Source organism: Phalacrocorax aristotelis, chromosome 9, assembly GCF_949628215.1.
Source record: "Phalacrocorax aristotelis chromosome 9, bGulAri2.1, whole genome shotgun sequence".
Taxonomy (NCBI): Eukaryota; Metazoa; Chordata; class Aves; order Suliformes; family Phalacrocoracidae; genus Phalacrocorax; species Phalacrocorax aristotelis.
In genome coordinates, this window is record NC_134284.1 from 24,036,911 (window position 1) to 24,064,233 (window position 27,323).

General features: G+C 49.5%; 1 protein-coding gene across 4 annotated transcripts in view; it reads right to left on the bottom strand.

Moving 5' to 3' along the window:
• BCL11B (BCL11 transcription factor B) overlaps positions 1-25,299 on the bottom strand; it is a 92,390-nt gene extending 67,091 nt beyond the window's left edge. For 2 of the 4 annotated variants that reach the window (XM_075103876.1, XM_075103873.1), the window contains exons 1-2: positions 24,413-25,299; positions 10,483-10,848 (exon numbers count right to left, since the gene is read on the bottom strand). In XM_075103876.1, coding sequence (XP_074959977.1) covers positions 10,483-10,848; positions 24,413-24,470 — 424 coding nt within the window. In that variant the 5' untranslated portion in view covers positions 24,471-25,299. Of the gene's footprint in view, positions 1-10,482; positions 10,852-24,412 lie in introns of all 4 variants that reach the window. The other 2 variants (XM_075103875.1, XM_075103872.1) reach the window with 2 other exon arrangements.
• Positions 25,300-27,323: the final 2,024 nt, after the last annotated feature.

Sequence of the window (27,323 nt, forward strand, 5' to 3'; positions counted from 1 at the left end):
GTCAACAAGGTCACGCTTTGACATCCAGTTTGTTGCAGGATTGGGACCATCCTCATTTCAAGGTACTTTCCCAAACTCTTGTGGGGTTTTTTTTCTCCTTTTTTCTTCCTGCTCCTTCTCCCCCTCACCTCCCACACTCACTCTTGTGGGGCCCCATATTGAGACCACTTGAAAACTTCTGCCTTTCAAATCCTTCGGCAAGGGAAACCCCCTCGCTGAGACGGGAAACATCCTTTGCAGGTAAAGCTGAAAGAAACTATTTTGCCCCGCTGCGTGCGTTTTAGTAAACTAATTAAAACCTGGGAACTTGGGTTCCAGACGATGCCAAGAAGCAATCATTAATATGAGCTGAAGTGAAATGGGAAGCTCCAGACGTTTAAAATTAGCTGTAAGGAAGAGAAAAAAAAAAAAAGGAGGGGGAAAAAAAAGCGGAGGGAAAGGGTATTTTAGAATTTTACCATAAAGTCAACTCAGTGCAGCTTGGACTGCATGGGGTTAAAATGGATTTGGGGGGGAAGCTGTACAGTGAGGGGTGAAAGCGCTGCTGAAAAGCAGGGGAGGGGGAAGCAGCGGCGGCCGGCTCGGCTCGGAAGCACTGCTGTAGTGCTGTGAAGAGCAGGCAGAAGTGAGCAAACCAGCTGAACCGCTCACAGAATTAATCAGTAACAAAGAGGCTGGAGCTGTTGGCGGGCTTCAGCCCTTGAACCTGGACTCTGCTCTATAAATTTCAACTTGGAATGGCTCTCTACTTGTTGAAAGACAGGTTGGCTCTGGGCCAAGCCATAGGGGGAGGGAAAAAATAAAAGGCCAAAAAAGAAAAAAATTCCTTCTTGCTCAGGAAACTTCCCTTTAGTTTCTAACTCTTTTTATGAGCTAGTAATAGGGCACTCTAGAAAACGGGAAACGAAAAGCGGGTATTGAAAGGAAAAAATGAGCTGGGAGTTGGTTTAGGTGCTAAATTCAAATCTGGATTTCGCCTGTGTGCAAGTACATCAGCTATAATAGAAGACTTCAGAGCACCTCGCCAATAATTCAAAGGAGACTTTTACAGTTACATTAGCTGGCTACAGGTTTGACTCTGAAAATAATAAATGTCTTAAAAGAAGAGTGCTGTTTAATCCCTGTCTGCAGTCTCGTCTTGTTCTCTCCTCCCCCACCACTCCACCTTGTTTAAATGACCATTACGAAAGCAGCGTGGTATAAAAAACATGTAGAACCATAATTTATTCATCAGCATCTCTTTCCTTTCTTATTTTTCTCCTGTTCAAACCGGGGCATGCGGGAGAACCAATGCTCTCCTCAGCCTTTGCTCATTGCCAAGGCAGTTTCAGCCACAAATACCTTGCCTCCGCGGTGCTTTCCCAGTGTGAGCAGACAAGGAGTGGGCTGGGGCAGAGTGAGGGGCTGGAGTGCAGAGGGGGGAAGCTGTCAAAGTGGGAAGAAAGAAGGCAAACATCTATTCAGAGGCCAGACACACCGAGCAAGGTCAGCTGCAGAGACACAGCCCCTTGCAGAAGCTATGCAATTACGTCCAAAGTCTGCACAGCACCAGGAGTCCCACAGCCTGCACGCGAGGGCTGGCCCAGAGGATGCAGGGCAGCTGGAAGAAGGTGTATAATGATTTTAATTGCTCTTCCGAGATGCTAAAGGGTAGATGAGATGCTCTTTAGCTAGAGCAGGGGGCTGATGCTCTATACTGCTTGCAAGAATATGTGCAGATAAAATATCCTAATGAGAGAGCGGAGAGAGAAATATGGTAAGTGCCAGCCGTGATCAAAAGGTGAAATAAAATATCGAAATAAAATGCAGCCTAATCAGAGCATGGAGGACAGAGATACACAATCTCTTCACCAAAAGTGGCTGTTAAGGTAAATTAGATTAATCACTCCCACCTCCCTTCCTCCCCCGACTCCCTTGTTTTTAATGAAGGGGCTTACTCCTGTAAGGCTGAACGCCGTCCAAGGCTGCTGGACATTTAAAGCTATATACATAGCATGCCTGTGACAGACACGCATCCTGTACTTCCACTTTCCAAGAAAAGTGGCGTCTGCTACTTGGTAGGTCTTTTCCATCTGCAGCTTTTATGACCCTGCTGAGGGACCAGCAAGCAGTGTCCCCCTTTTCTTGCTGAAGAAATACGCTACCAAATGCCAGAAGAAAGAGCAAGTTTAAGAGCTGTTGGGCTTAACAGTGGTTTGTGCTGATCACGCTCAAATCTTTCTGCAAAGGCATACATGCAAAGAGGAAAAAACAACAACCGCTAAGTAACCACTTCACATCTGCCATTAAGATTATTAAACTCCTTACAAGCGGTATCTGCCCCACCTTCCCCACTACACACAAACATACACACACCCCCAAGCTCTCCAACATGGCAACTAGGAGCCAAGACGGCTCTCCTCTCCCCGCTGCAGCAACCACATTTGTTCCTGTTAAGGGGTTAACGATTCGTTTCCACTACTTCTCTCGAGAAAACCTACAATGAAAACATTGGCTCACGAAAGCGTTCTCACTGCCAGAATGCCACAGCGCGAGTGAAAAGTCCGTTTTGTTTTCATTACATCTCTGGGATTTCCGGCTTAACTCCTGAGCTTAGACACCAAATCCCTAGATACCCCACCCACCCACTTTTTCTTCTTTTTTTTTTTTTTTATAGCATTTCTACTGCACAGCCCACCAATTACCATTTGGAGGGTGGGAGGGAACAGGGAGAAGGAACCATGCTGAAAAGGATGCTCTAATCTGAGCGAGCGCACGCGTCTCCCAAGCCAAGAGCTACCCAGTTTCTCCAAGCTTCCATGGTTGTCTGCTGAGAATCACGGTTTTATTTCTATACCTGGCCTCTCTCCTCTATTTCTCACCCTCTGAGCTCCCATCTTCCCACTCTGCCACCAAAGCCAGTGCTGAAATTCAGCCCCAAATCTATGCCCTTTGAAGTTATGTGACACGACACAGAAATCCAAGCCTTTCTTGTACAAAAAGTATGATTACTTCACAGGGTTTTTTTTCTCCAGTTATGATAGAAAAATGTTTCAATCTCCAAAAAACCCTAGAAAGGTTCAACCTTTATGTCACAGCCAATTTGGTCACTGTGTGTATAGGCAGCGCAGTTCAAATACGGGCTGAGAAAGAAAAACAATCTATGGAAACGACATGAAGGGAGGTAGCCTCATGCTATAGCAGCACTTCTGTCCTGCTGAAGCAAGTGAACCATTTCAGTGCCTTTATGTATTTATTCACTGTTGGAGAGGAACAGCAACTTTTTCTCTCTATATGGGAGCTTTTCTGTTTTATAGTACTTACATGCAACTGCCTTTCCTTCAGCTACATCCCAGTGCAAAATTACCCTGCGAACACACCCGAACTCCTTTCCTGCAGTCAATACTCCACTGTGCACAAGGCTGTTTCCTATTAGTCACATCCACGCAAATGCCAAAGCAGTCTATGGGATGGTTGGGCACTACTTTTACTTTGCTCCTAAGAGTTGCTCACAAAGTTGTCAAGAGAAACAAGTAATGACTGGCTGACCAGTGCCTTCTCGTCATTTACCATTAGTGTTGTCTAAAAAATCTACCAGTCTTTCCATGCTAATAATAATCAGACATATACACACGGTTTCTGGTCTCCCACACATGGCCCAAGTAGTTTCACAAGAGGGCTCAAATAAAGGGAAAAAAACCACTTTGTTGTGTGACATTTTGACTGGGCGCTACCTCTGAGTAAGTTCAGAGTCCTTCCACTGAATTAAAAGAGGGTAACGGCAGTGCCAAGCTGGTGCAAACAAGCAAGTTTTGCTCTTAAAGAGAGATTCCTGGTACACATCCACCCCAGAGCAAGAAAACTCTGGCCACGTGTACTGAATGACCTTCTTAAATCCCCTCTCATCAGCCTGCAAAATGGCACTTCTGTCGGAAAGGTTTTACCTAGCATTGTCACACACAAAACCGAAGATGACTATAACTAAGAGAGATTAGGTAGAGAGACAACAGCAGCAGCGAGTGAGCATTTCGCAGTTCGGCACCCCGTGCATTCGGGGCCAAGCCCCCGCTTGTGCCGCCCGATCGATCTGGCGTGGCACCGCCAGTTTCAGGGGAGTTACCCCAGGTGAAACCGGGGCAGAATGGGGCGAGCCGGACGCCCCGCCGCTCTTCCAGCACTGGCACCTGCCCTCCCAGCATCATGGGAGTCCAGCTAACCACACACAGGGTGCAGAAAATTACTTTGAAAAACAGGATGGTGAGAGGAACAAAAAAAAAGCTAAAACCGGCAGGGAGAATCAAGGGCGTAATACTCTTCAGCAGTTTTTTTAGTCCGCTCTTAAAACTCAGTGCGATTAATTTCACACTTGACTCTCGGGGATGCTGGGAAAGCCTTGGTGCCTGGCAGGGCTGGACCCCTGGCAGGACACGGCTGGGGCCAAGCTGTGATGGCAGCGGGGAGAGGGCAGCCGGTGGCCCCCGGGCCGAGGCTGAGCAGAGGGTGCTGGAGCCGTGCCACATGGGTGGGGTGGAGTTCAAGCAAGGGGAAGAAAGGGTTTCGTAATCGTCAAGTTTCTCACCTTTAACTCTTGCTGGGATTAGCAGGGTGCTTACCCGCGCCTTGGTGGGAGATGCTGTGCAGCGCCAAGCAGCCACAGCCCTGCCGTCCCTCCCTGCCAACTGGGGGGACGTGCCAAGGACAGGGGGATACCCTCCACACCAGCCCCCCTAAGGATGCCCTAAAGGGGGGATCACATCACCTGGAGACCCTCCACCTGGCCTCATCGGCAGCCCTGAAACTTTAAACTGTCAATGTTTAGGCAGCCCCTCGTCATGCCTGAAACCATGGCGAGGCAGCAAAGGGCAGCTGCCACTGCCAGCCCCTCCCGTGGGCTGGGGCTGCCCTGTCCTCTGGAGGAGAGCCAGCCTCCCCCAGTGTGCCCTCCACCCTGCCCAGGCACAAGCAGGGCCCTGGGTGAGATCACCCAACTTGTTTTTCTCCCCGCAACCCAAGTCAGGACCTCAGCTGGGGTGCCCAGGGGCAGAAGGCTCTTTGTTAACCCTGCTCTCGGTGCAGCTGCAGCTGACACCTTCCATGTGTGTCACCCCCCATGCTGCTCAGCCACACCAATTAGCAAAACACATTGCTAAATACCTGGTAAAGCTGCAGAGGAGGAGAAGGAGGCCAGGTAACTCCTCTGCACTCAGGAAAAGCCTGGCAGACGCGGGGGAAGAAACAAGCCTGGAAAAGCCTCACAAAAAGGATTTCAGCTGCAACACGAGTTTCTCAGGCTCTGTTACAAAACACTTCTGGAAGCCTCTTCTTCCCTGCATAGCGTTTTTCCTGGCCTCGCTTTCACAAGTCACTCCTGCAAGACCCACCACCCTAGGGAGGTGCTGGCGGCAGGACCCGGTGCCACAGCACCCTTGGGAACAGGATGGCCCCCGTGCTGGTACCCCCTGCCGGCTCGACACTGCTCAGGATACCTCTTCCCAACCTGCCCGACATGACTGCCACTGGCCTCAGGTTGTTTCAGCTCGCATTTTCCTTCCCTCATGTGTGAAGGCATCACGATGGCTGTCTGAGTCCTATAGTTAATATGGGTGTGCGGGTCCATAATGGTACATTGTAAGTGAATGTCTCAGGGTAGACAGCAATAATAATTAGCTGTCATGATTTGAAAAAAGGATAATCCATGCCATTGAGTTAACAATCACTCACACAACACACATGGATTTAACTAATCTTAATTTGGAGAAAAATAACAATTCTAAATATATCAAATAGCCTATTTCATGGCAACCTGCGGCGGTGTTTATCTCTGGCTTCCAGCACATGCGAGTTATTTAGTTTCTCTCACTGGCAGTTTTACCATTCAAAAGCCTGAAATGAACATTCATGGAGCAGGGGTTACAGTTAAATCCTACCTCTGACAGGGAGCCTTTTTTCACGATGCACATCTAGTTCAAGTACATAATGTATGGAGCCCAGCACTGGCAGCCAGGACGGGATGAAGGAGGAATTCCAATCAACCCGCTCCCCTTTCTTAGCACCATCTTTGCAGAAATTAACTACGCTGTCTTAATGAACCTCTGCAGCTGGTGTGGTTCTCTTTCTGTGAGGGTATGCTGCCTGGAGCATGCAGAGCAGCCAGTGAAGCTGGAGGAGGTCTGGTCCAAGTGGTGCCTGCCCCACCAAGGCTCCCTTCTCTGCCAGGGTTCTCTGAAACCATCCAGCATTAAAAACAAGCCAGCCTGTACTTTTCCTTTAATCTGAATTGTTTCAGAGAGCCGTGCCGAAGAACAGCCTGGTGGCCCATGAGCTTAGCAGGGCTGTGAGGAGGACAGGAGATACTATCAGTCAAAGCACAGCAGCAGCCACCTCCCCAGGGCCTTCTTCAGCCAGGACAGGTCACCAAGTTATGCCCAAGATCTGATAAATATGAAAGATAAAAAGAAGTATAATATACAATGGTGGTCTAATTTTTTCCAAAATACCTGCCAGCGGTAAAGTGCAAGAAGCAGTGACTGATAACTCCTAGCCAACTCATTGGCCAGGCTGTGTTTTGCTGTGCAACAATCCGGTACATCTGTCCGATACTATCAGAGGTTCGATACACCCTCTGTACAAGAGGCGGAACTGATTTTCAAACAGGTCAGCCAACTTGAAAAAAAAAATCTTTACAGGACAAGCTGCTCCTAAGCAAGTCACGTCCTCCCACTGCCAGCTAACATGCTACCACACACCTTACGGACAGTGGTAACTGAGTCAAAGTGCCTTGAAAAGCAAGGATTTGCGAGTTACCAGTCAGGGAAACTAGACAGATTTCATTATCAGAAGGTCTTTAAAAGCTGATTGTGGAGATGAAGTTGCCTTTGTCTCTACTGATATCTAGAAATGTTAGTTGGAGATCTATGTTGTGTGCATGCAAATTCTTGCAGACTCCCAAGCTCTACCTGCCTCCCTCGAAGTGGCACAAGGTCTGTTATATGGTCAAGAGGCATTCAATGTCCAGAGCAAGCAGAGTTACTAAGAAAGAAAGATAGACAGGAGAGCTGGAAAGACCTCAGACTCCAGAGCACCCTGCGCCAGGGTGAACGCTCCGGTGCAGTGCTGCATCCCAACATCCTCACGCCCAGAGGGAAGAGAGGTGCGGACTGCAGAGCCAAGCTGAGCACTTGACGTACCCTCGCTACACTCAGCCATGGGAAGCTGTAGGGTTTGGCAGCTTAGTCACACCGCAGAAGGCCACACAAATCATTTCCACCAAATAAGAAGGTCTACAAAAATAACACAAGATCAAGGAGAGGAGCTGAAACCTATTTGAGGGCAGCAGTGGTGGCAGCATATTTCAGGGAGCCAGAGTGGCGAGTGGATGATTTCTGGTTTCCCTCTTCAAATATAAAGACTCAATTATCTTTGAACAGCTTGCTTTACACATGAATTGACACATTTATTTTACAATAAATAACTGAAAGTTATCTATGTTTCCTTTACTGTTAATCTACAGAAAGAAATAATAAACAGAGCTTGTCTACAAAAATGCAACTACTGCAGTCCTCAGAATTCAATTAAGCTAAAATAATTAATGCTTCCACCATATTAAATTACTTTAAACATTTGAGCCACTGAAGTTTTTTTATTCTTTAATCTTTTTTGCCTTTTTATTTAATAAAAAAAAGTTAGTTTCAAGGGGGGGGCTGGATAGGAGGGGGAAAAAGAGCATGATTTGCTGTTAAAATGTAATGGTCTCCTTTAGCTGACACAGCATGTAGAGTGTTTTGTGCCTTTGATTAAAATAACATTTTAAATGCTTTGAACAAACATATCTCCCCATACTTCTAAGGGATTATTTTACATATTTCTTGGTGGAATAAAGAAATTCATTCTTCCTGTCGCAGTACAGAAAGGCTAAGAATATCTTTCGTCACATATAAAGTAAAAATACTGTAGGCTGTTGCATTATTACCAAAAAAATAAAAAAAATAAAGGGAGGGGGTGGCGGAGTGGGAGAAAGCTGCCTTAGAGATTAAGTTTCCCTTTTATGAAATCGTATTTAGTCTCTTTTTTTAACAAATCTAACAACAATGCTCTACAGCCGCTCACTGGGAAATACCTTTAATGTTAAATGCAGATTCTGATTTTCTTGGCTAATGCAGAAAGCCTTTCTATTGAAATATAAATAAGGGGTTTGGTATATCCCACTAAAGCCTTTCCAGTGAATGACTTCTGTGGGTTTTTCATGGCTACCCTCCATGGCTGTAATGTGAGGCTTTTATCCTACTATTGAAAACTATCTGCTGCTATTAAAAAAAATGTGGAAGGACACTGCACCTTTTTATCTCGGAGCTGGGCTCCTAATTGAGAAAGCATTATTATTGCACAGTTTAGTGGATGTCCCTATCTCCATGCACTGCTGAGAAAATGCCAATCAAATGATAAACCCTTTTATTTTTCTCAATTCAAAATATTTCCTACATATTTTCATTTGATATTCAGTTTAGTCTGAAAGAGATTAGGTGCTCCAGATTGGCTTTTTTTTTTTTTTTAATGCCTTTTCCACATGTGAACGTCCCCTTCACCCCCTCTCCCAGCAAATTTTCTGCATGGCAAAAGTGTTAGTTATGTTGATGCTGACCCCCAGAAGCTGGGATGGGTCGGCGCCCTCTGCACTGGGTATAGCCACTGAGGTATTTCAGTGACTTTGAACTGAACCTGGGCAGATTAGTAAGAGATGAGATCTGGATAGCAACTACAGCGTACATCTCCTGGACAAACTTTACGAAGCACTGGGCACCCTCTGCAAGGGGCTGAGTGTCATCAGCTCACAAAGAGATCAACAGCTATTGAGAGTGCTCGGTACCGCTCAGGAGACCTTCAGCAGACTGGAGGAGAAGATCCTGAATACTTTTCTTCTGCTCCCACCAAATGGGAAGGAAATCTAGCCCTCAAAGCTTCTACACGACGAGGCAGTCATCTCTGCCAAGAAATATATTCACAACTGCAAAAGGACAGGGAAAGCTGAAAAAGGGTGGGGAAAGGATGGGGTCAGGTCTTACAGTAGGGTTTCTTACAATGCTACAGCACAGGCTGCCACTGCTAATGCCCCCAAAGATACTGGCTGCCCCACGCCAAGATGGTGACTGCACCCAAAAGAGATTCCTGGAAGACAACAAGGTAGTCAATTGGTGGCATATGTCCTCTCCTAAGAGGCAGATCATCTGGAGATCTGAAGACTGCAGCAGTTCAAAGCCTACATAACCTCATTTATAGGATGGCCAAGCCCATCAGAGTCACTGGGGACTGACTCGGAGACCTCCAATACTAAAAGCAGGAATCTCTTAACCTTCAATTGTAAAGATAGGAGCTTCTCACAAGACTTCTGGGGATCCCCTCATGGGAACATCTCTACTACAGGCAGGATCCTGGACCATCAGATCTAATCCCATAGGGCTACTCCTAGGGAAGTCGGGACAGCTGCAGCAAAGACAAATTGCCACTGGTCTTCTGCATGGGACACAGTCGATTTGAACAAAAAAGGCCTGTTTGAGGGGAGATCCTGCTGTGTAACATAAAACCCCAACTCACTAGCAGGGAGCAGAGCCTTCCTTTTACCCTGCAGAGGAACACACCACTGCAGAGGGGAGGAACGCCCTGCACGACAGAAGCGGCCCCATGCCGGGTGCTCTGCAGGAACCGCTGCACAGCAGCTCACCCAGGTGGATACCATCACCTGCCTGCCCACTTCTGAGCCAAGGAGCTCCACTGAGAAAAGTTAACTGGGTCCATAAATGTTAACCACATACAAGAGTTTTAGAAAAAGAAATGCCTGCAATTTGTTCAGCCAGGCCAGCCTGTGCTCTTCTCTCCTCATTCAAAAGCCCAATTTGGGGCATGTATTGAACGGAGATGTCGTCCACCCAATCCAGCCATTTTCAGAGACCCAGGAGAGGCGGCACAGGCAGCAATGCAGACCAGGCAGCTGACATCTACCCCAGCAGAAGGGACAAACAAGGACTTAATGAACCCCTGCTTTAGCCCTCGCAACCAAATCTTCCCACTGCAGTCAGTGTGAAGAGGATTTTTGCACTGGCTTCAGTGGGGCCAGGATTTGGTCCTTCCATGTGACAAAGGGTAACTGAGCTGGACTGAACCGAGCATCTCACCAAAGTCCTCTATTGCTCCACCACTGCCACCTGCTTAAGGTGACTGAGATGGTTTCTGACCCCAACTTTCTGCTTTTTTCCTACGTGTACAGGCTGCCCCTTGGCTCTCCCAAGGGACTGAGAGGCCCCCTCTCCAGGAGCTGGCCCTGTGGAGATAGCTACATTGAATTAAACACGGAGTGGACAGCCCTGCTGAGCCCTGTGTAGCCACGAGGGTCCTCCAGACCGATGGCTCCTATAAAGACCTGTTACTGAAGCCTCTGTTTCATGGCACTTTCTAGAGGGCTCTCGTTAAAAGATTACCTAGGCAGTTGATTGAGTGTAAAACATGCTGTACCTGCAATGTTCTCCTGCTTGGGGCAAATTCCTTTTGTAGGCGTGAGAAGACGGTCTTCTTCATCGGGTGTGACTTGGATACCGATTTCCACTGGCTCTGACACTTTCCTGAGCTCGGCGCGTGAGGAGGGGGGAGGGCTGCTCTTATCCATGCTCTTTTCATAGCAGGCACCACCAGTGCCATTGCACTGTTTTCTCTTGTGCTCTATAAAAACCAAGATGTCTCCCAGCGGGAAGTTCATCTGACACTGTCCACAGGTTAACAAGTCGGGGTCTGTCCCGCCTGCGGCGATGCTGATGCCGCCTGGCTCTGTTATTGCCAGGCTCTCATCCTCGTCGGCGAGTGCCGGTTCCACATGGTCAGCCTCTGCTTTACATGGACAAGGAGAAAGAGGGAGGAAAGGGACGAGGGGAGAAGAGAAAGAGATTGCTTTGAATGTTCAGACTCTGAAGGATGCATCATGAGTGGCCCAGCCTCCCCCCATCCCCCCCATAGAGGCCAAACCTGATTACATCTTTCTTTGATTTTTCAGTTTTTCCGCTCTCCCAGAATGATTTCAATATATTTTGCAACCAAGCCTGCCTGAAACAAAATGGAAAGGCTGACCTGGCATAGCTTTCCTGACAGCTCCTTCCCACTGCTGCCAGTGCTGCAAGGATATCAGCAAAGAGCCATTTTGCAAACGTTCGAGCCCGAGTCACTTTCTGAAATAGTTCCTCTCTTTTTATCCCACCTTCTCATTCCCACTGCAGCTCCCAGCCATCTGGCCAAGGCCCCATGCAGCAAATCTTATGCACCCAAATGTCTCCTTCTCTTCCAGAGAAAGGGAAAAAGTGCTTGCATGCTCCGAACAAGGAGGATCAGGCTCCATGTGGCATATAAAATTAGTACCACCTTGCCCCATTACAAAGATATCAGCAAGGTTAAATGACCACCCATTAGCACGAATTACAGCAAACTGTTTGCAGGAGTAAGGTAAGCAGGATACAGTCTCACGAGAAGTTAAGGGATTTCAAAAGCATGTACAGTGGGAAAGCAAATGAGGCTCTGGAATATTGACTGAGCCTGAAATCTTCCACTCATTTCCCTGATGTCAAATACCCCTGCAGCTGCTGTAGAGGTTAATAAAAGTTTTTTGTTTAAATCTTGCCCATGGACCTGATGGATTTCATACAATTACCCCCAAAGACTGGGAAAGCATTTCTGAGTGACCTGCATCAGTTTCTAAGAGATAAGTAACTTCTCATTTTACAATTAATAAAACACAGTGAGGTTTTAATGGGTATTTTGAAGATAATACTTACACTACAACATTATTATGGATAATGATTGATTTCTGGGGCAAAATGTGTTTTTTGGTTTGTTTTCTCTTGTTCTGCCGTGTAACTGCCAAATCATACAAACCTTGGTCTTTACTTGGGCAAAATTTCCACTGACTTTTGCCTAAGGCTGTTTTCCCTCTGCGAGGACTATAGGATTTGGGCTGAACAAAATAGAGGACTAACAGTATGTAAATCAGGGAGTGAGACCTCTAATCGAATCAGGATTAAAGGAACAGGAGGAAAAATGTCTATTAGCCCAAGCAGTTTGCTTATGGATTTCCTGGGGAAAGCAAGTCACGCAAATATCTCAAAGAAGTGAGACCGAGATAAGCAGATGTTATAATCCAGATCTGGATTCTCCTCCTGGCCGAAAACAAAAGGAGTTTTGTCCCACTCTTCACCAAATTGCAAAAAAAAAAAAAAAGACACATAGGAAAGGGACAAGAGGTAGAAGGTTAAATATATTACCTGGCAACAAAAATGGTTGAGCCTTGAAAAAGGCAGTTTAGACAAAGAATCGCCCCCATTTTTGCCTTCCGGAATAAATAATTGATTGGTGTATCTACCAGCTGTATTACAAGTTGCATCAGAACTCACTAACAGCAAAGCAGGGCGCAGCAGCAGCACCAGCGGCAGCAAGAAAAGGACTGGGACCCCAGAGAAGTGGCCGAACACAGACCATCCTGCTGGAGCAGACGATGGGCACGGGAAGGCTTCTGTTTCCTAACTTGCACCAAGCTTACCAAATACACAGCACAATACTCATTCTGAAAACCATTAATTACCTTTTCCCCTTTAATCTAAGTTTAAAAGGAGTCTGAAGACAATACTACATAATTAATTCACCAATTTATATCATTAAAAGATGCCTCCTTGCCTTAGTGAAAATGTAACCATAACCCTGCGCTGAACAGGGACTGCTGGGAAGGGAGCGGACCCCTGCGAACAGTGTATCACGATGCAAAAGGTAATTATTTAGTGCTGCGGTTCCCTTTAATGATCTAACATTGAGCAATATTGTTTGTATTGAAGAGAGCTTGCACCTTTAATTACCAATTACATATACATCATTTTAGAGCCAAAAGGACAGGACTGTGAAAAGGGTCCTTTAGAAATGTGCGCGCTATTTCTAGGAAGAATTCCTATTAAGGGGGAGCAGAGTGTCAAAATATTAAAAAAAAAAAAACACCCACACACAGGCTCACAGATACACACGCAGGAGATGGGACAAAGAACTGGAAAAGACAACATGAAAACAGCAACTGAACCAAGGTCGTAAGGAAAAAAGGTGGCAGGGGGGAAAATGCTTGTTATTAGTTTCACCTAACATTCCTGTAAAGCCTTCAGATTAAAGTCTGTCTTTCGAATTACAAAGGCTGAATTTTGGCATTTTTGTATATATAACAAATAAAAAGAAAATCACAGATCTCAACCTTATTATCTTTTTGATGTGAGGATATTTTTTTTTGCCTACAGTTTAAATTGCACTCTTCAGAAAATGTAGCGAAACTGCTGCGTTTGATAAGGGTCCTGACCAGGCATCTGTGGAGACATGAAGGAGGTTTAAACAGCTAAACTGTTGTGAATTCTTTCTTTTCAGTCCTACACTTCATTTGAATATTAGTTAAATCCACATATGCCTATTCACTTACACTCACTCACTCTCTCTTTCCAAGGACTCTGCAATGGCACTTTTTTAAAATAACATCTGGTATTCCTTCATATTTTGGCAGTCGTCACATTACCGAAAATCAGCTTTTCGTTTTCTTGGTACGCCGAGCCCTCATGATCAGTAGTAATTGGGTTTCAAACTATCAAAAGACTTTTTTACTCGACTATTTCTGATTTGAGCTTAATAAACCATCAAGCATGAGACCAGCCGTACACCCAACAATGCAGAAGCTATATTACATCTCCTTATTCGGGATGTGAAAAACAGACATAAAAGAATGAAAAACAAAATACTGAATAGATCTTAAATGCATTTTATCCATGTCAATTTGCATTTTTTTTACTCGGAATTAAAAAAAAATAAAAGGCTTCCTATTGATAACTCAATTAAGCCATTAAAAACCTACATTCAAGTAACATTACGGGAGAGATTTAAAACCCACAAAGGAAAAGAGAAAAAAGCCTGCAAGTCCAGCCCATAACACATCGGGTCATGCCTGGTTAATACAACAGCCAAGATCTTAGGCTGTTTGAGGAGTACTTTAATACCAATGGGGCAATTTAGGCCAGGCTCAATCTAAAGTTCTGGCTCCACTTGTGCCTGCAGGTTTCAAATGAGTTGCTTCACAATATTTGAATTTAACCTTGTGGTTTTATTGCTGTTTGTTGGTAGCTGGGTTTTGGGGAAGGAGGGTGTTTCCTCACGAGTATTAATTTAAAATTAATTTTTTTTTAAGAAGGAAAAATCAAGCCACACAAAAAAGGAGAATGGAAAACATCTCGTCTCCGTTACGTGGGAAAAGGAAAAAAAATGCAAACGAGCTATTTCCAGCCGGGACCCATGCCCGGGTTCTTCCAGGTGTGTTAAGGTGTGCCCTGCATTTTCCCTACACCCAGAGATTCCTCTGAAGAGGATTGCCTCGGCACTGCCTGCCGAGGGAGCACAGCGAGTCGGGCCAGGCAATCTGTGGGGACAGGAGTGACACGGTTGTGATCCGATGGCTTCATGAAATTGATGCAACTGGACGATCTAAATCATTCACTTCAGTCTGAAAAGCATTACACTTGCTGGCTAGGCTCTGAGCAGCTTCTCCAAGCTCTCTGGCCACCTACCACACCAAAATACAGCAGACAAACTCCTTCATTCCAAAAAGGCACTGTCGCAAAACCACCAGCGCTCCTACTTCAGTGTGGTGACATCATTAGAGCATATGTGCCCCATGCAAACAATACTCTCATGCCCAGTATTAAAGCGAATGCACATGCTAACTACTTTCTGCCTGTCAGATGTCTCAAAATCGTACCCATTAATAGCGAAAAAGGCTGTGTTACTAAAAATCGTTTCCAAGGCCTCTAAGGACAAAACTGTGGATGCTTGTTCACAGGGTTTGGTGAGGCTGGGTCCAGGCAGCAGTAATTTATTTTCTTGTATTTTCTTGTATTTTTTTCTCACTGCAGAACCAAGGTAAGAAGGGATTGGAAAGTTGTCAACCTATTCTCTTCCTTATTTTTCTCATCCCTTAGTATCAAAAGGAGGCAGAGAAGGGGGGAAGAGGGATCAGCTTGGTGCCGGGCCAAAGCATTGCATGTGAAACCTCCCTCCATGGTCGGTTTCTGCACAGATCGATAACGGGCGGGTGAAGGCAAGCACTGCCAGCGCCTTCACCACAGATGGTGGATGGGTGCCCTGCCTGCACCAGCACCCCACCGCAGCACTGCCTGCCCTTGTGCCCACCTGGAGGGTGAAGCATGGGCTACCTCAGGGGTCACCTGTCTGTGGGACGAGCCGGGGCTGCCTGGGGTCTGCCATGGGGGCACGGCTCCTGGTGCTCAAGCAGGGGAAGCCGCCCATAAGCATGCTGCAGCGTGCCAAGCACGCTAGTCTCTGCACACAGTCACTGCGCTCTTGACGGCACATCCAGAAAGAGCTCAGCCTAGTTGGGGAGCGAGCACAAAGAAGTGACTCGCTCTTCAGGGTGTTGGCCCAAAGCAGGCCCGAAAATTATGTCCCTTCAATCAACACCCACATGTCACATTTACTGTAACATCAACATGCTTAACGGAAATAGCTCTGATCACACGCTCTCTAGCTGGGTTATCGCCGAGATCGGTGTCAGGATCCTCTCTGCACAAAGACTAACGCTGCTGAAAGCGGGCGACGCAGCTCCTCGCCATCGAAGTTTATCAATAACCTGTTTCCAAAGCCTCCCCACAGCTCCCTGCAGCTGCAAGGTGCAGAGTTGAGCTTGTGCCTACATATTGCATCAGCATCATACTCAGCAGTACTAGGCACCGCTTATCTGCCATCAATTTTTAATTTTTCTGAGGTCTGAAAAACAATTGTTCAGAGTATTTTACTTTTTTTTTTTTTAAATAAAGGTCTGAGGCTGAGTAGGCTAAAAGAGGCAACCTGATCGGGAAGCCCCAGAAACACAGGGGTCCGCAGCTCTGCCTTAATCTCTGAGCGACTCTCAGGCATGTGCGAAGTGCGCGAAGGCGGCCGGAGCAGCGACAACCCGCCGCCGCGCCGCCCTGGCCCCGCTGCAGCCGCAGCCAAGGCGCTGCCGCCCGGTCACCCGCCGGCCCCGCACGCCGGACAGCAGCGGTGGCCGCGGCCGGGCCGGGCTGGCCGCCGACGCCTGCCCGCCGCCGCGGGATGGAGCCCACCGCGCCGGCTGGGTGCCGACAGCGAGGGGACCGGGACCCAGCGGTGGAGGGAGGGTGGAGGGAAGCAAGCCGTTTGGCTCCAGCGCCTTAGCAAGCCCCACGTACAGCTGCGAGTTAGAGGACTCTGCTGCAAGCCGGCACATCAGACACCTTCTGCAGAAGTAGCCCGAACCTCTCAGAAAGCAGTTTAACCCTCTGTACGCACCTGAGACGGAGCAAGCCCAAGCACTGCCACAAAGAGCTGGGCAATGCATCAGGGTTTAGGGAAAAGAAGGAAAACAGCACAATAACCGTGCTGGACCCAAACAACAAAAGCCAAGAATATCCAAGCATCCGCGCAAATGTCCAACACTTGTCAGATGTTTTTTCATTAGAAACTATGTACAGCGTTAAAGAAAGGAGTGGTGTGTCTCCTCTTAAGTAAACTATACGTTCATAAAAAATATTTACCGCTTCTGAGATCGGAAAATGCATAGGCTCTTCTATAGACTGCAGAAACTGTAAATCTCCGAGGATAAAATGGGATGTGATGATGTGATATAAAAGCATTCTTTGTTCCCCAGTGAATACATTTGTTTTATTTAAAACTAAATGACAACGAAGGAGCGCTCTATGCCACAAAAGGAGAAGGAGCAGTATTTGGGTACAGGCTTTTAACTGGCATAGAAAAGGATATTAGAAGCACAGATCCTTACCCAAGTATTTAAAATGCACGATCAAAATTAAGCAATTAGTTTTGAACATGTATTAAACACACAACAGCTCTGTTCTTTTCTTAAATACCAGCCTCAAAAGAGACTGTGTTTCTCAATTGTGTATGGCACACTGTTGCTCATATACAATTTTCTTAAGCCTTTTTTTTTTACTTTCATTGAAGCATATTCATTATAACATTCAGCGAATTTATGGCTTCTTCCAGTGGCTTAGTAAAAGGGGTCATAAAAAAGTTAAGTAAACCAGTGTGTTTTTTTCCTCTCCTTAACTTTGGATTCCTTTTTTATACTGTACTGTCTAGTGCTTAGTCTTTGGAAAGTACCTTGGGCATATCCAGCACACACACAAATTATCAGCTGCTCCAAGAAAAAAAAAAAAAAAGGAATTTCTTGCACTGAGGCAACTACAGAAAAGACTTGCATATGTCAAAAATACAGAACTAAGTCGCTGTGAATGCTGCACCATTAATCAAATCCCCGATCTGGTGTCACTTTTGCCAGTAAAATGATGATATTCTTCTAACCCCCTTCTACTGGCGCGTGCCTGCAACGCATGAAGTGTATCCCTCTGCTTTAATTTGTTTTCGAATAGCCTGCTTTAGGCATTTTTTATATATCCTTTGGGGAAAAGAAAAAGGAAAAAAAAAAAGCTGCTGCTACTTAAAGCTCCAGCAAGGGTCTACAGTACCGAGCAAGCAACAGCTTTTTGGGAAGGAGGGCAGACAGCAAGCAAATTTAACTGATGTTCAGGCGCTAAACACACAACTGCCTCTGAGGCTGTAACCGTGGGTGCTGAGGAACGGTGTGCAGCCTGCCCAGATACATTTTAAGAAAGTAAATAAACACGAGAGAGGAAGGTGCTGTAGTAAGAGCAGCTGAATGAATCATGCAGTTATCAGTGAACACAGTTATTGATGTCTTTTCCCTCCCTCGTTAAAAAGATACAGATATATAAACCCATCTACGGCTACAGTGAAGCTGGTGCTTCACCAAGTGCTTTTACAGTACCGCTAACTTTAAAGCAGGCAGTAACCCCCAGCCCCCATTTATTTTTCTGCGTGCTTTTCCTGGAGGCTACCAAGGGGAGACCAAATGCAACCGACAACAGCAACACAACCCTGGAGAAACTGAACTGCAACCAAAAAGAAGGAAACGCTCTGGGAAGGAAGCGGAGAGCCATTTTGGGGTAGCAGGTCTCTGTGGGGAGATTCTTCCACCAAGCTTCATCCTGGGGGAGTGGGACGGGTGGGAGGCAGAGGAGAGAGCAGGAGGAAGGGGAGCGTGGGTGTGAGTGTGTGGGTGGGCAGAGGCAACGAGGAGGAGGAGAGGGAGATTGCTGTTTCTCTTGGTAAAAGTTAACAGACATGGAATGGAAGGAAAGCCCCAGTCGGCGAAGTTTGAGGTTCCGGAAGAGAAGGAAACGTTTCCCCCATGGCTGGGGAACACCAGCATCATCAGCGGCCCAGGCACTGCGCTCTTCAGCTTACCGGTCTGCTAAATGAGCTGGCCACTGTCTATATGCTTCCAACTAGCGCGATTCAAACATTAAATGAAGTAGAGAAATCATCAGATAAATTGCTAGCCCTCTCTACCCAAGACTGAAGGGTTTTTGTACGGCTGATGACAGCCCTGATCTTTTGTCTGACCTAATTTACTTCTCTTTCAGGTTAGAATAAAGCACGCTTTCCTGTCACGGGATAACATCCATCCACATATTGCGCCCTAAAAATAAGAAGACACTTGTGTCATGTTAACAGTATCATAACTGGATTAATTTCTCAGGTTGGGTAAAATAAACATCCACTGATCAAAGCTTCCCATGTGTACGCCACGAAATCGTATGTTTGGGCAAGAAAGCGTCCCGCTAAAGTCCATCCATGACACGCAAGCCGACTGCAGCACAGAACAGCACAAACCCAGCAGAGCAGCCTGTGAGCTGCTCAGCAGCAACTTCTAGATGACAGCTGAGATTTTGTGTTTATTCGCTAGGAAAAAAAAAAAAAAAAAAGCTTATTTTCATTTGCAGGAACTGCAGATTTTGTGCTATAAGGACCTGAGGGTCAAAGTATGGTAAACTATCTAATATCAAATGCTTTCAGCAGGGGTGCATGTGGCTTTCTGACATGTAATCAACGCCAAATTATGTATGCGTAGGTCTGCTTTATTGCTGTACACACCTTCTCCTAGAACTCCAGCTTCCCCGCTCTGTGTTTTTACATCCACTGGAACAAACAAACGGGTGTCCGTGGGTTCCCCCTCCACGCGCTGAGACTCGCTCACATGCAGGTATCATTACCCTGATCGCTATCCAACAACAGCAAACTGAGAATTTAAACATTGTATGTGGACAATAAAAGGCATTGTTAAAAACTAATTTTAATTAAAAACTCCTGTCCGCCAGAGCCAATTAATCAGCCGGGATTTAGCTAAAAATAGATTTGCCTCGCTCGCAGCCCCTCTCAGCTAGCGCGATATAGATCTTTGCATGAAAATCGACAGTACAACTTTACACTGAGAGCCTTTTGCAGCTCGGCGGAGCGCCGGAGCCGCGGCGGCTCCTGGCCCGGGCAGAGCATCCCGCGGAGCCGCGCCGGGGGCCGCCGCGTCCCTGCCATGATGCAGGCTATGAGCTCCCCCTAGTCGTCAACACCCGCCACTTGCAGCCGGGGGCACAAGGCAGGCTTGCGAGGCAACTGAAACGGCCAGCAAAGTTTATTTTGGAATGTATTTTCCATCAACAGACAACACAGAGCGCAAAGCAATCCAGGTAGGAAACCTGGAAGAGAAGCAAAAGTCTTGCGCGAGGCATTTTGCGAGGGAAAAGATTTGCTAGCAGCAAGCTCAGCCCTGGGAAGAGCCGCTGAAGAGGTGTCTGCTGAAGTCGTAACTGATATCAATAATTTGTACTACTTCTATGAGCACGCACTCCTCTAAGTCATAATTATTGTCAAATATGTCACAAGACAACCCTTTGTTCTGCAGAGAAACATACATTTTGCGCAAGACAAGGGCTCCAACCATTCCTATTAAAGGCAGCCAGGTTGTAAAATCTTGAAGACTTTTATTTCTCAATATTTAAATAGGCCTGACAAAATACGCTCTGCATCTGCCGACCAGCAAAAAAATGCAAAATGATTTCTCACCCGCTGTACATCTATTTAAGCCACGAGCTCATCAACCAAAAAGGACGAAACAACTTAGGTCTACAATCTAGTTACCACGCACCAGGTTTTTAAAAATACTTTAAAAGACCAGGAACTATGAAAATGTGCCGGTATATTTTTTTTAATCTTGTAAGTCCAATACAAATATATTCAAATGAAAGGCAACCTGGAAGTCGACAGCACACAACCTTTTTTTTTCCTGTCCTATTTAAAGCTAACGCATGTAGTGCCTTTTAAAAGCACATTAAGCTTTTCTGTGCACAACTATGCGGGTATTATGAAGTCAGCCATCTCCAAAATAATAATCATTTCCTCTCTAGTTCTTCAAGTCACAGCTCATATTCCCTTTGTATTAGTTGATCATATTAGTGTGGGTTTTTTTTCTGTAGGCAAAAGTGCATTAATTGTACTAAATCTAAATGCATTTTAAGAGAAGCTCCTTGAAGCAATTTGCAAAACTTTGACATGCAAAAAATCATAGGGTGTTTTTTTTTAATTTTTAATTACTATATACAAATACAAAGTGATAAGGGAAATTATTACTCTTCCTAGGAACCTGTTGACCAGGTACTGAAGAGCCTCCTTGGGAAACCTGGCTCTCTACCTGGAATTGTATGGTTTTCTGTGCTTTTTCCTCCCAATCTTTGCTGCTGCTCTACAGAAATGCTCTTGCTTTGCCGCCTTCTGCAAAACTGCTACCAGCGAGCTTTTCACATGCTCTCGCTTTTCACATTTCCTTCAAACGCAAAATGCAGGGCTAGTTTGAAAACAGATTTCTCAAGTTAAAAAAAAAAAGAAGACCTTAAGCTGGAAAATCAGCAGTTTGAATCAAACCAAAACAACGTTTCTTTGCACAGAGCAGCTCAAGAGCTCAGCCTCCTCTTCTCTACATAATCGCCTCTTTTGCTTTGTCCACCCATTTAAGCGAGCTCAGCTACCAAGTTTGGTCTGTCCCCCACCACTGAAGAAAGGTCCAGAGCTGCTCTTTTCCCTCCATGTGTTTCCCCTCTTTCTGCCCTGCACATGCATCCATTACAAGGCTGCCTGGGTGACCCTGGCAAGGACACACGGGCCGCTCCGTTTTGCAGTGTTAAAAACCGCTGTGCTAATGAGACACTGCAACTCGGGAGCACAACTACATTGCACCCTCTCTGCTTTTTGTGTTTGTTTGTTTGTCTTACACTCAGGATCTAAACGTTTCTCTGAACACCAAGAGCATGAAACCAAATAAACTCCAGCTGAGCAGCGTCAGAAAACCCTTCTCCCCCCACCCCCCCATATCCCAGTCTCTCTTTCCTTGCCCGGCACAGACCTCCAATCCATCCTGAAATGCAACTCTCCTGACAGATGCCAAAACGGGAAAGAGAGAGGGGGTAAAAAAGCCCACGCTAAACACGACATAAACGCAAGATTTCAGAAAACGGTATCAATTCTTCCCGGCTTTGGGGACTTGGCTTGGGGTCGGCTTCATTTTGTTGTGTTTTGGTTTCCCATCCCGTTGCCCACTACTTTCCAAACTCCCCCTTGCAGAGGACCGTGTCCCTGGCTGCTTTTCCCCCACGAATGACACCTTCCCGTGGAGTGCGGGGATTGCGGAACCCCCCTCCTGCCAGGCTGCAGCTGGGGCTCAGCGCCTGTGCGCCGAAATGCCTGCGCTTCCTGCCCCCCGGCCCAGCCCCAGCCCCCCGCTCCCGCCCCCTCCTCCCCTGGATACCTTCATTTTTTAATGCCACTGTTCTGTATGCAGCCTCATTTCTCCGCCAGCTTCCTCAGGATGGAGAGATAGATAAATACGAGAGGGGAGGGAGGGAAGCTGCGTACCGCTCTGCTCTCCATTCCTCCCCAGCATCCCCGCTAAACCCATTGTACACGCAGCTCCTCGGCACCTTTTAATGTTCTTCTGCCTCTTTATTTACTTTCAAGTAAAGCGATCAGAAAAGGAGATCAAATTGGAAGAACAAACCTACCTGGCTCTCTTCTCCACCCCACCTCCCCCCCAGCAGGAACAGCAGCGAGAAAAGAAATGTTTCACCCCCTTAAACAAATTCAGACGTGAGCAACAAACCAGATTTTCCGCACACCCCCTTTCAACACCCCACATCTCCTCGCAACTGAGAGAGAAAACAAGTGGGAGAAATTGCACAAGGCGATTTAGAGGGGTTAGGTAGTCGGTGCTTTTTCTCAAAAATAAATAAAAAACATAAAGGGGAAAAAAATTAAGAAGCCACGAGCAAAAAAGGGAAACTCATTTTCCAGACCGGATGGTTAAAAACAAAAATGCAATTAACGAAGGGGAGGGAGTTGAGGAGGGGGGGAATCCACCTTTTATGGTGATGTAAATCTGATTCCAAAATAACAATGAATTAAAAACAAACCCCCAGAAAGAGCTGAATACCAGATGCATCTTCATTTGTGTTCCGCCAGCTGATGGGGGGGGGGGGGGGGGGGAGGGAGGAATGGGTTAAAAAATAAAGGCGCACACCAAAAAAAAAAAAAAGGAAAAACAGAGCGAAAGAAATTGAAATTTCGGGAGCCAAACCGTCCCCCCACAACCCTCCACTACGAAAAGAAAAAAAAAACTCGCAGGCGGTGGGAAAATTATATACACATATATATCTTGATTCCCAAGGAAATCTTACAAACAGAAATTTATCACCGGTAACAAAGAAAGAGAGGAGCTCGCAAGCACCAAATGCTCCTGGCAGATGGCTCCTATTCTTGGCTTTCAGGGGAGGGGAGAGAAGCCGGCGGAATATTTTATTTATTTATTTAAATTCTTTAAAATCTCAACATAAATATTCGGATCCGCCGCGGCTCAGACTCAGCCCCGGGCTGGCTCCGTGCGCGCCGCCGCCCCCCGCAGCACGGCAACTTGCGGACTCGTCTCGAGAGCGGGGGTGGCCGGCCGGCCTTCCCGACGGGGTGCGGGACCCCACCCCGGCCCACGCCCCCCCAAGCCTCCCCACGACACACCGGGCATTTTCTACCAACCCCCACCCCCAACGGGTCCGAAGCTACAGGAGGAAATGGGGACCCCCTTGACCCCCCCGTCCCCGTGGCCGGGGGTGGAGGGGAAGCAGCGGGGAGCGCTGGGTGGGTGGGCCGCGCGCCCGGGGGTGCCCCCCACCCCCGAACCCCCCGCGGCACAAGCCCCGTGGGGACGGGAGCGGTGGAGCCGGGGAGCGGGGCGCCGGGCGCGGGGACCTGCCCCCGACTGTGCCTGCAGGCGCTCGCCCCTCTCCCGGGGCTCTGGGGGTGGGAACGGGGAGGAGGGGGGATGCTGGAGCCGAGGGGGAGTGTGGGGGGCGCCTCCTTCCCTCCCCCCGATTTATCTTTTCCTTCCCTTTTTTTTTTTTTTGGGGGGGGGGAGTTACGTGTGTGTTTTTATTTCACAATGAGAGCTTCGGCAAAGTGCAGCCTCTGCTCCTGCCCCGGCGCCCGGATCGGTGCCGCTGCCCGGCCCGCATTTCGTGCCCTCCAGCCCCGTCCCCCGCCTCGGCTCCCTCCGCTACCGACAGACACCGCCGCCCGCCCCCGGCCCCTCCGCAGCCCCTGCCCTGCCTCTAGCCCCTGCCGCCCCGATCCTGCCTTCCCTCCCCGCTGTGGAGGAGTCATCTCCCCCCGCCGGCGATGCACCTGGGGCGGGCAGGGCGCAGTCTGCCCATCTACCTGCCCCCGCGGCCCCGCGCCCCCGCGCCCCCGCGGCCCCGCGCCCCCGCGCCCCCGCGGCCCCGCGCCCCCGCGCCGGGAGGCTCGGCGCCCGCCGCCCCCGGCCCGCGCTGCCCCGTCCGGCCCACCGCCTCCCTGGGCTTCCCGTTAAGTGTCCCCTTCCCCCCCTCGCAGCCCACCGTGACCCGGGGTGTGTGTGTCCCCGGCCCGGCTGTCACGCCGAGGCACGGCGCTCGGCCAACTTTTCCCACCGCTCCGCGCTGCCCCCGGAACGGGACAGGAGGAGCGTGGCCGGGGGCGAGCGGCGGAGCCCCGGAGGGGTGGGCCGACCCGGCCCGGCGCCCCCCGCTCCGCCGCCCCCCGCACACGCACCCGCTCCCACGGGGGAGACCCGCGCCGCCCCACGCCACGCCGCGCTCTCCCCGCCGGCAGCGCCTTCCCCGCTCCACGCCGCCTGCCTGCCCGCCTCACCTCCGCACCGCTGCAAAAACGCACAGCAAACTTCGGGCTTCTCCCCCCCTCCACCCCCAGCCCATCCCCCCTAGCCACACACCCCCCTCCCCTCTTTAATTCCCTTCTCCTCTCCCTCTCTCTGAAGTCATTTACCAGCTTTGGTTGCTCCTGGAGTCTCCCCCCCCCCCCCCCCCCGCCCCGAGCCGCTTCCTCCCCTTCCCTAATTTTGCTCCTCGATTTCGGCTCGGTCTGGTTCCAAGTTCAAACTTACGTGTGATAATCTCTCTTTGTGACAAGTGCTGCGGGTTTCCCTGCTTGCGACGGGACATTGCCCTGGCATTTACACTGGCATCGCCTGGAGAGCTGCACTGGTCTGGGGGGATGTGCTGGGGGGACGATCCTCCTCCTCTTTTTTTTTCCTCTTTCTTTCTTCTTCTTCTTTATCGAATTGTTCTTCTTAAAAAAAAAAAAAAAAAAAAGGAAAGAAAAAAGGCTCCTTTTTGTTGCTGCTGTGGTGCTCTGGATGGGATCCCCTCTCAATTAAAAATCATCATCATCATCATCATCAGGAAAAGCTCTTTCTCGCTTTTTTTTTCTCTCTCACACACTCTGTCTTTTCTCCACTGGTTCTGCCACTTGGACTTCCAGATCTCTTCTTGAACTTAGGAGGATATGCACCGCCAGTGACACTTTTCTCTTTCCCTCTTTCCAGAGTGCTTGGCAAATTGGCAAGTGCGCTTTTCCACCAGGAGGGTTAAAAAAAAATTAATTTAAAAAAAAAGAAAAAAAAAAACAAGAATATCAAAAAAAGTACTAGAATTGGGATTGCCCACACACAGAAAAAAATTGCCAAAAAAAAAAATGTTTTTCGGAGATTGACCCTTGCTGGGTAGATATATAGAGAGAATTTTTTTGAAAAGGGGTAGCCAAAACTGTGTCTCCTCTTTCCCAGTTCAAGTGGCACTGCTTTGCCCTGGTGCTTTTGGATTGCCAGTGCTCCTGCACCACTTTGCACTCTTCCCCCCTCGCCTGGCACTGGGACTGGAAGGAAGGAAGCCCCCAGTGCAGCTGGGCTGGTGCTGGCTATTACTATTATATATTGCAATGTGAAGATGGCGGAGTCCTGGTTCTCTGGGAGCGCTCTGTCTCTCTATGGCTGGGGCTGCCTCTGTACAATGGGATAAAATTCAAGTTCAAGTGCGGACGTGACGTTTAATCTGCACTAGAGACAAAAAGACCCAGAGAGTAGGAGCACTGGGGGCGACTAGCGGTGGCTTTTTAACATTGTACCCTGCAAGAGAACAAGAACCGCCACTCGCACACACCGCACACACCCGCACGGCGCACACACACCCCGCACGGGCACAGCCACACTCGCGCACAAGCTGGAGCGCATGCAGGGCTGGCAGCCGCTCGGGGCTTTGTGCGGCGCTGCCTCCCCGGCGGCGCCGAGCGCCGGCACCGGAGGGAAGGCGGCGGGGTGGGGGGGTTGATGGGGGGGGGGGGGAGGGAGGAATAAATCCGCATCCTCACGCGCGGCCAAACTTCCCGGCGGCGGGGGCGGCTCGGCCGGGGCCGGCGGCGGCGGCCGGGGGCGGCGGGGGCGGGGGGCTGCGGCTCGCTGCCCGCCGCCGCCGCCTCGCCGTTACTCATCGCGGCGGCCGGCCCGGGCTGGGCGCGGGGTCGCGCTCCGCCGTCCCGCCGTGCCCGGCAGCGGCGGCTCCAGCGGGCTCGGGGGCTGCTCGTCCCTCCCGGCGCCGCCGCAGCTCCCGGCGGCGAGCGCGGTCCCCCTGCGTTTCTTTCGAACAGTTTTACAACACCACAAATACCCGTGTGGGCTGGGGAGAGGGTTGTTTTTTTTCCCTCCCTCCCTCCTCTCCCTACCCGAAGTGCGGTGGTAGCGGGACACGCGCGCACACGCTCCGATCCGCACACGCGCTCCGACCTTCTTCCCCCACCCTCCCCCTTCCCTTAAAATCCTGGCAGAGAGGATTTTTCCTTGGAGGAATTAAGTCTCAGCCACGAATCGAGAGACGCCGAGTTCCCAGGGACCGCATCTCAGTGCACTTTTCCTCCTATTTCACACGCAGGTAAATGCCCACAACTGCGTGTGCTTCTGACTTGGAAGATTCTTGGAAACCAACTTTTTCCCCTCTACCTCCGCTCCCCCAGCCCATCTCCTGCCATTATTTCCCCCCCCCCCCCAGGAAATTGTTCGGTGCCAACAGCTTTTCAGCACCAGGTCTGGACAGGGCGAGGGGAGTGGGGAGAGGGGGAGGGCTGGGGGCTTGAAGGCAGATGGAGCAGAAACCCAAGAAACCCAGGCTGCACCCGGAGCACGCTAGGAGAGCCGCTCTGCAGCCGTGTCATTTACTTTCCACGTTAAATGATTTTTTTTCCTTTGTATTAAATCGCATGAGAGCCTCGAGGGGGGACCAGAATTCATCTCGGTGCCCTTAATCAGCTTTGAGTAGAATTTGGCTAAACAGCAACGCTCTCGCCTCCTCCACCAAATCTGCCTTTTCCTCCCCGCAGCCGCCCGCCCGCCCGCTCACAGCCCGCACCCGGGCGCTGCCAGCCCCCGGCCCCCCGGAGCCCGCCCCGACGGCACGGCGAGGGGCGCCGGGCGCCGCCAGCTCCCGGGCCGGGCGGTGGGCGCCGGGCCAGCCTCGCGGTGCCCTCCTCCGCCCCGGGTCTGCCCTCCGCCTCTCTTAACATACGGCAAACACGTAAAAGACATTTAACGGCGCTTAAGCCGTTTAGACTCTTGGCCGTGCGTGCTTTGGTGTGTTTCGCAGGGTCCCGCAAAGGGCGGTGAGGCCAGGGGCTGCGCCCCCGGGCAGGGGAGGGACGGGAGCCGCGGCCCCCGGGCCCCGCGGGGTCCTCCCGGGCTGGGCGGCCCCAGGGGGGCGGGACGCGGCTCCTGAGGGAAGGGGTTCCTCTCCGCTGGCCTCCCCACCCGCGGGGAAGGGGCCCGGCGGGTCGGCGGGATGGAGGCTGCCCTCGCACCCCTCCCTCCCAGGATCACGCCGTCCCTCGCGGGTGGCGAGGCCGAGAGGCTTTGTGTGGCCGTGCCCGCCGTGCACGGCGCGGCCCGGCCCGGCCCGGGGCCGCTCCGCGGGGCCGCCGTCACGGGGGGGGGCAGGGGGATTGTGGGGCTGCCGCTTGCCACCCTCGGGGGT